The 8,341-nt window shown below is 35.4% G+C and overlaps 2 protein-coding genes and 1 long non-coding RNA gene across 9 annotated transcripts; 2 read left to right on the top strand and 1 right to left on the bottom strand.

Moving 5' to 3' along the window:
• Nucleotides 1-108: 108 nt before the first annotated feature.
• LOC143153610 (uncharacterized) lies at nucleotides 109-3,598 on the top strand. Of its 2 annotated transcripts, XM_076325019.1 has the most exons (5): nucleotides 109-242; nucleotides 2,526-2,659; nucleotides 2,934-3,050; nucleotides 3,179-3,262; nucleotides 3,403-3,598. In XM_076325019.1, exons 1-4 carry the CDS (start codon nucleotides 202-204, stop codon nucleotides 3,223-3,225), a joined length of 339 nt encoding a protein of 112 aa, XP_076181134.1. In that variant the 5' UTR covers nucleotides 109-201; the 3' UTR covers nucleotides 3,226-3,262; nucleotides 3,403-3,598. The 2 variants fall into 2 exon arrangements, with proteins under 2 accessions (XP_076181134.1, XP_076181133.1); XM_076325018.1 differs by having other exon boundaries at nucleotides 3,179-3,598.
• LOC143153613 (uncharacterized) lies at nucleotides 1,188-4,255 on the bottom strand. 6 transcript variants are annotated; one of them, XR_012993875.1, is made up of 3 exons: nucleotides 3,763-4,255; nucleotides 2,848-3,141; nucleotides 1,188-2,577 (listed from the first exon to the last, which is right to left on the bottom strand). It is a non-coding gene; the product is annotated as an uncharacterized LOC143153613 (long non-coding RNA). The 6 variants fall into 6 exon arrangements; XR_012993877.1 differs by having other exon boundaries at nucleotides 1,188-3,141; nucleotides 3,763-3,863; nucleotides 3,958-4,255; XR_012993878.1 differs by lacking the exon at nucleotides 2,848-3,141 and having other exon boundaries at nucleotides 3,763-3,863; nucleotides 3,958-4,255.
• On the top strand, nucleotides 3,751-8,263 carry LOC143153605 (spliceosome associated factor 3, U4/U6 recycling protein). The gene is made up of 7 exons (XM_076325004.1): nucleotides 3,751-4,743; nucleotides 4,894-5,553; nucleotides 5,652-5,833; nucleotides 5,910-6,787; nucleotides 6,865-7,489; nucleotides 7,590-7,737; nucleotides 7,814-8,263. Exons 2-7 carry the CDS (start codon nucleotides 5,121-5,123, stop codon nucleotides 8,251-8,253), a joined length of 2,706 nt encoding a protein of 901 aa, XP_076181119.1. The 5' UTR covers nucleotides 3,751-4,743; nucleotides 4,894-5,120; the 3' UTR covers nucleotides 8,254-8,263.
• Nucleotides 8,264-8,341: the final 78 nt, after the last annotated feature.

The raw sequence follows: 8,341 nt of genomic DNA, 5'->3' as shown, positions 1-8,341 counted from the left end.
GTTTAACGTCTTTCCCGTGACGATGTCTTCTGCTGGTTTCCACACGGCCGGTTTGTTCGCAGGAGAAAACCGTCGTCATTGGTAGAGATCAACAGGACGAAGAAAAAGGAAGTGGTCTTCGCTTTCTTCCGAACGAGGATCCTTTCAGCGTTGCTTGTCCGCGATCCTGACTCCGGTGAGTCATTTCGAGACCAGCTTGGAATGCAACTGCAAACGTTTCACGATACAACCGTGTGCATTCGGTGAGTCTAAGATCGGTTTAACTTGAGACACCCCGTTAGAATCTCTACGTTGATCCGTTTAATTTCTGTGTACAGTACAAGTTGGAAACGTTCGATGTAAATTCTTCTATGGTAACTTTGTTCAGTTTTTTTTTTAGCTTTTAATATCAATGAGATCAGTGGTTCCCAGACTATAGATAAGAACGCTACGACGTCTTGGAAACAAGGATCTTTGCAGTGATGCTCGAGAAGATCCTGGTTCCAAGGAGTTATTTTGGAAATTTATTTTTTATATAAATTGTGCTGTTCTTATTTCGACCTTATTTTAATCAGATATCGCTCTGCATTAATTTCTGTAAATTTCTACTATATTATATTCTTTCTTTATCACGAGTTTTCGAATGGTCCACCATTACGTTTACAGTAGAAGCTCGATGCTTGGAAGGAAAAGAGTGTGGATGTATTCTTGGAAGTGTCGAGATTCGTGCAATTATCGAGACGAACGATTCAATAAAAAAAAACCTCACTTGACAATGTATCCCCACTATTTATGACACTTGCTCGACCTCCAGTGTAATCGTAGATGTTGTATGTACCAATAATTTGCTTTTGTTTCGTACGACAGCAATTTCAATCGTTGTCGAGTGTCGCTGAGTGGCCATTTCTTCCACTTATCGAGCGAACGGACGAGGTTTGATTCAAATTGACCAACTACGGTGTTTATCACCCGTTATAAATTTTACTTTTCACGAGCAGATCCTTCTAATATCCGAATGTTGTGTTCGCGCATGAAAATTAATGCCTAAAAATTTTCCTGTTGTTAGTTTGCTTTGTTTTTCAGCGTCGTGTCCTTCGTGCGTTGAAACCGCATACTTCCACGATTATTTTCGATTAAATCTGTTCGCTATATTTTTTGAATATTACGTCGTATTCGTTTCGAATAATTTCATTTTTGCTCAAAGGTGTACGAATGTAGGCAGAAGTGTAAATTGTTAAAGTATAACAATTTATAATTATTGTACAATTATTGCACGACGAATGCAATTACCAAGAACACAATACAGGATATTACAACATTAAATTGTACAAAGTATTCTAACCTAAAAACAGGTGATTCTGCGTACAAACATAAATCGAAAACGTGAAATAACATTTGTTTATTAAATACGACCATAATTACAATTATAAGTTACATGTATTCTAAATAATCAATTATCACCTGTAAAAACACTATTTTTACAGGTATTGTAATTACAACGTGGTATATCACCATTTTCCAAACAACGCTTTAATAGTTACTATAATTTTCTCAAAGACATTGGAAGCACAGTAAATGATATGCCATCGATCATTACATAAAAAACCTGTATCTTGTCAACGTAAGACAAGATTGTTGATTCCATTAAACAAACACCACTACGATATTATTCACATGAAGATAATCGTCTTTAGCAATGAATCATTTTACGTAAAAAGATTAACATACAATGGTGTCCAATTTCAAATATAAAACCATTTTACACGTTAAAATAGCATAGCGTTCTCAAACTGTGCACCATAAGATATTTTAAATTTTCGCAAGAAACACTTACATATAAATATTGTAAACTATTATTAAGATATGTTAATATCGAGGTTAGGGCTAATCTAACCTCAAACAGCATATGGTTATACCAACACTCGTATCGTAAATGAATATTCATCTTAATTTCTATACATTATTTTCTTTAGTCGAAACTCCATTTTCGTATTGCATACAATTCGGCTAAAAAAAGGTATTATTATTATTATCATAAAACACTCGTACCGGAGTTCGGTACAAGGTGTACAACACGAATTAGTTCTTCACAATTATTGAACATTTATTTATTCATTGTTATTATAACAATTAATGTAAAAGAAACGCTTAAATGATGCATTACATACGAAATTAAAATTGTTGAGCTTTCTATAAATTTTTTGTTTCGATTCAACGTTCATCTCACGAATATTGTATAATTCCCTGTAGTAACTTCTCTTAACTTTGTTGTAATTTATTTCTTTGAATGTCGCAAGAGCATGAACATTTTTCATCTGATACGTGAATATATGAATCAAATTTATAGTCCTGGCACAAATTCCGTGACAGTAACGAATGGTTTTCTACGTAAAAAGTGTTCGAATCGTTTCACAAATCTTTGCAATGGGTCATCGAACTCTAAACCGTAGCGATCGTCTCTCGTACGATATATGTATATACATAAATGTAGGTACTTCCCAGCTTGGATTGACTCGTTACGTCACGTAGATAGTGGTCCCTTTCAGTATCATTGAACGCGTACACTGGGAATTCCTGAGGTCACAGATGTGGTTCTTACTGGCAATAAGTGAAACGAGGAAAACATTGACATTGATATTGTATTCAACACGAAGAACTCTACGGTACTTTCAGCTCGTACGTAAGTATCGGTTTAAATTCTTATTAGACTTTTGAAGATACAAAAAAATCGCACGTAATTAAAAAATTGTAAAAAGTCAATAATCGATCAATAGCTAACTAAAGGATTGTCGGAGTAATTGGATCCATTTGTCATCAATGGTCTCTAGGTCGGTCGTGATATCGTTACTATTTATTAATTAATTTTACCTTATTTTTCAAAGACGACAACACACTTTTTATATCGTTGCGTGGATAATGAATCTTTCTAGTCTGTTCTTCCTTTTACGAAATAGATTTAGAGAAAATGTTGTCCAATTGTGTGAATAAAAATGTGGCGCGAAAATCTCACACGTGCTTCGATCACGAGAACAAGTCCGAAGAATTTTCTGTTCACCATTGCGAAGCAATAGGTAAGACACACGTTCTCTGCATTCTAATCGATTGCTCTTAAAATTCCGTGCACACGATGCTTAGCATTGCACGGCGATTACGTTTCATTATCTGTTAAAATGTGCAACATGTAATTTTTCATTTTTAGAGTCCATCTATCTTTTCTATTTCATCTATTCGTTTATTAAAATGTAACATTTGGCAACTTTAACGAACGATAAACGGTACAATGGTAAATTAGTTATACATTAATTATTTTAATACATAATACGTACTTGTATAAATACGTAAGTAACGTAAAAAATGTTTCGATGGTTATAACAACTTATTAATTTCCTTATTTCCGTATTATTCACATTTTACACGTTACAGAAAAATGGACAAACTGAATAATTTATTATCATCGATGAACGTGCCTAACATTTCTAATAGGCAAGCCTTGTCGTATATACTACTTATTGTTCGTATCGTACAATCTCCTTCGTTTCTCAGATCACAATAACGTTACTAATTTAAATAAGTATTTTATCTAATTGTATCGATAATTGAATAGAAACGATTTAATGCATTTCGATCCACTATTAATGCGAATACATCGTAATTATTGATTATCGGTATAAATATTGCGATACGATCGGAGAGGATCCTTGGATGAAAAAATAATCAAGAAAATACCGTACATATAAATATTGAAAACGAGACAAATAATAATACACGTTCTAGTGTACTCACCAGAGCATGTCTGCCACCGATTCTCCTAACGATGTCCAAATAATACATGCGCCCAGCGGATGACGTTACTTCACCAGAAGTGGACATCTTTCGAGCGAAATCTTAGAACAAGTGCAAAGTCAATGTCATAACCACCGTCGTGAAAAAGTTGTCCCAACGTTCCCTGCACGGGAGAACGAGTCCCAGACGACTCACCTGGTTACGCGTGACATATTTGTGAGCGTATTTTAAAGGTGTCTGGCAGCGGTATAAGCAACTCTTGGAGCACTCGACGAACTTCCGTTTTCCTGTCCCGCGACCTTTCCTCGTTTCTGGGAATAACATCGTCAAATATATGAAATAAGTGTCGGCACTGTATTATTCATGATTAATTAATGTCACTCGAACGTACGTCAATTGCTAAGTGAACGAACACTTTTCGATTACTTTAAAACGGGGTAATGTTTCGATGTCGCGAATCGCGGATAGAATGTTTAGGTGCTTCAATAGCAAATTTGTGTACCGAAATTCTGATTGTAAACCGAACGGATACCGTATAGAGTGTTTCATAATACTTGGATACAGGTTTGACGGTGTACAGAGTGAAACGCTTTGCCTACACTTTCAAAAGCAATGAAAAATATTTCGGACAGAAATTGTTTGCTTTTTAAAAAAAAAACGTCGCGTGGTATCGTTCCTTTTATTCCAATTAAAAGCGTCGAAAACTCTCCAAAGTCTCTCCAAACTTTTCTTTTACGAAATGATATATTTTTAATTCGTTTTTTAATAACAACTTTTAAAACGTGTAGACTGTCCTATGGTTTAAGGTCATTCAAGGTCTTTAAAAGTCAATAACGAAAAAAGTAATCGATTTCAAAGAATGAATATAATTTACGTGCTGTTAACACAAGTGATCAAAATAACAGGAAACTGCACACGAAGTTTAAAACAACTTTAGAATAAAGATACAGATAAAGATAAAATTTCGTATATTCTGCAAAGGTAAAAATAGAAAGTTTTTGAAACGATATAGTACTTTCTATTCGTCGTATAAATGGATTTATTCGTCGCTTGTTGTATAAAGGCAAAGAATATTTTATTCGACTTTTTATTTAAGTAACTGTTCTATATAAATAATTGCAATTTCTACAGCGGTGTAATGACTTTTAACGGACGCGCTATCATTAAGTGCGCATGCGCAATGAAAACATCTGTCAACTGCGAAGTACTCGCGTAAAAACATTTAAATATAACCTTCAACGTTTGTTGAAGTTGTTGACGAGTAGTGTTCTTCCTCGGTTTTATAAGTACGCATTGAGAAATTATTGTGCGTATAAAGGGAGAATATAACATTCGTTGTAAAACGTATCTGAGCCAAAATGGAAGAGATAGACGTGGTAAACGAAGAGAGCAACGATAAAAGTATGTGCGATAACTCAATCTGTAGCAAGGATGACGACTTGGAATTGGTTGAGAATGAAACCGAAGAAATCGCGGACGATGATTCTGCTGATGATCAGGACGAAGATGACGACGAAGAGGATGCTGACGAGGCAGAGGTAAAACTTTTGGAAGCCTCTCTTGCACAGAATCCGTATGATTATGCAAGCCACGTAGCACTCATCAATAAACTCCAAAGAATGGGTGAATTAGAACGATTGCGCGCTGCCAGAGAAAACATGAGCTCTAAGTATCCCTTGAGCCCTGAACTCTGGCTATCTTGGTTACACGATGAAATAAAACTAGCCACAACACCAGAACAGAAAGCCGAAATAGTCAATCTGTGCGAACGAGCCGTTAAAGATTATCTTTGTAAGTTTGATTTCAATCAAATAAAACATCTCTGTTGATTTTATTTATTTCATTACGTGCGTTGTTTATAATATGTACAATTAAACTTTCTATTATAGCTGTAGAAGTATGGCTAGAATACTTACAATTCAGTATTGGTAATATGGGTACCGAAAAAGATGCAGCAAAGAATGTTTGTCAATTATTTGAACGAGCATTAACAGCTGTTGGATTGCATACCATTAAAGGTGCAATAATATGGGAGGCATTTAGAGAGTTTGAAACTGCTTTATATGCTTTGGTAAGTTTAACAAATTACACATTTTTGTATACTTTATTTAAAAGCATATTTACATACATAAATTTCAAATGTTTAGATCGATCCCACAAATTCTGCCGAAAGGAAAGAGCAATTGGAGCGCATTGGAAATTTATTCAAAAGACAATTAGCTTGTCCCCTTTTAGATATGGAGAGAACGTTCGAGGAGTACGAGACTTGGCGTAACGGAGATGGCGCAGAAGCTGTTCTCGACGATAAAATTATAATTGGAGGATACAAACGAGCATTGGCGAAGCTTAACGCTCGTTTGCCTTACGAAGAAAAGATTGTTTCTTCGCAAGTCGACACCGAACTTTTAGATGCGTACAAAGCATATTTATTGCATGAAAAGCAAAATGGAGATCCAGGACGAATAAGCGTTTTATATGAAAGGGCAGTCACTGATCTCAGTTTAGAAGTATCACTTTGGCTCGATTATCTTACATACTTGGAGGAAAATATAAAAATTGAATCTATCTTGAATCAAGTGTATCAAAGAGCTTTAAGAAACATTCCATGGTGTGTAAAAGTTTGGCAAAAGTGGATGAAGTCCTGTGAAAAATGGGGAAAGCCAACATTAGAAGTTCAGAAACTGCTAGAATATGCTTTGGTATCTGGATTTTCTACCGCGGAAGATTACCGAAGTCTGTGGCTATCTTATTTAGAATATTTACGACGAAAAATCGTTCGATGTTCCACTGACGAAGAGAAGCAGTTGGAAGTTATACGGAATACGTTTAACAAAGCTTGCGAACACTTGGCGAAATCTTTCGGTTTAGACGGAGACCCTAATTGTATTATATTACAATTCTGGGCAAGAATTGAAGCTATATATGCCAATAGTATGAAAAGAGCTAGATCATTGTGGGCCGATATCTTGTCACAAGGACATTCTGCAACAGCATCTTACTGGTTAGAATATATTTCGTTAGAAAGGTAAATCCTTATTTTATTTTAAAGAAATGTAACATCCTATATTTTACAAATGTAATACGATATTGTTTTGTATGCAGATGTTACGGAGATACAAAATATTTAAGAAAATTATACCAAAAAGCTCTGACTTCTGTAAAAGATTGGCCAGAAAGTATAGCAACGGCATGGATAGACTTTGAGAGGGATGAAGGAACTCTAGAACAAATGGAACATTGTGAAGCAAAAACGAAAGAGAAACTAGAGAAAGTAGCTGAGGAAAGGCAGAAAGTACAACAAATTTCTAATCACGAGCTATCGCCATTACAGAACAGGAAAGCTTATAAGCGGAAATCAGAAGATGGATCTGGTAGATGGAAGAATTTAGGAGGTTCTCCTACAAAGATTACACACATAAGACCAAAATTAAGGGAAAGTCGTTTCAACTTTGAAAAAAAAATCGACGATGATACATCGATGAGACAAAAACCAAAAGTTGCTCCGCCACCTGGTTTCAAAATACCAGAAGACGATAAAATGGAAGTAGATAATAATCAGGAAATCGATGATAAAATCACGGTTTTCGTAAGTAATTTAGACTATACTGCGACCGAGGAGGAAGTCAGAATTGCTTTAGCACCGGCTGGACCGATTACATCGTTTAAAATGATGCGAGATTATAAAGGACGTAGCAAGGGATATTGCTATGTGCAACTAAATAACTCTGTATGTACTGTTCTCTTTCTATTAAGGAATTACATTTTATCTATAATCTCATGGAGCATCTACAAGCAATGTATTTGCATATGAAATATAATTTTTATAGGAAGCCGTTGAAAAGGCTTTAAAATTAGACAGAACTCCTATAAGAGGACGACCAATGTTCGTTTCAAGATGTGACCCAAACAAAACAACACGAACACCAGGGTTTAAGTACAGTCAGTCTCTTGAGAAAAATAAACTCTTCGTTAAAGGTACGATACATTTAAATTTATAATATTACAATAAATTGGTTTAAAGAAACAAAACTTATTTTTACGAATTACACAGGCTTGCCGTTAACTACGACAAAAGAGGAGCTCGAGGAAATCTTTAAAGTTCACGGTGCATTAAAAGAAGTCCGCATAGTTACTTACCGCAATGGACATTCGAAAGGATTGGCTTACGTTGAATACGAAGATCCAATTGCCCCCAAAACTCTCCTGGCTGTCGATGGAATGAAGATCGGTGACAAAGTTATAAGCGTGGCTATAAGCCAACCACCTGAGCGGAAGAAGGTTCAAACGACCGAAGAAGCGCCTTTGATTAAGTCTTTAGGTGGTACCACAGTAAGCAGAACTATGTTTGGTATGCCTAAAACGTTATTGTCTATGGTACCGCGTACTGTTAAAACCTCTGCCATCAAGGACAGTGCAAATGTGGCTGGAAATGGTGTTTCACAAAAGATGAGTAATCAAGATTTTAGAAATATGTTACTGAATAAAAAATAATTAATTACCACGTAAGTAGTTTTTTAAAATATTGTTCATTCGAAACCGCGAGCTTTAAGATGTATATACCACTGACTGTCATATTTGG

Source organism: Ptiloglossa arizonensis, chromosome 13 (assembly GCF_051014685.1).
Source record: "Ptiloglossa arizonensis isolate GNS036 chromosome 13, iyPtiAriz1_principal, whole genome shotgun sequence".
NCBI classification, from domain to species: Eukaryota; Metazoa; Arthropoda; class Insecta; order Hymenoptera; family Colletidae; genus Ptiloglossa; species Ptiloglossa arizonensis.
The sequence above is the reverse complement of the archived record's forward strand: the minus strand, read 5'-3'. Positions and strand labels throughout refer to the sequence as shown.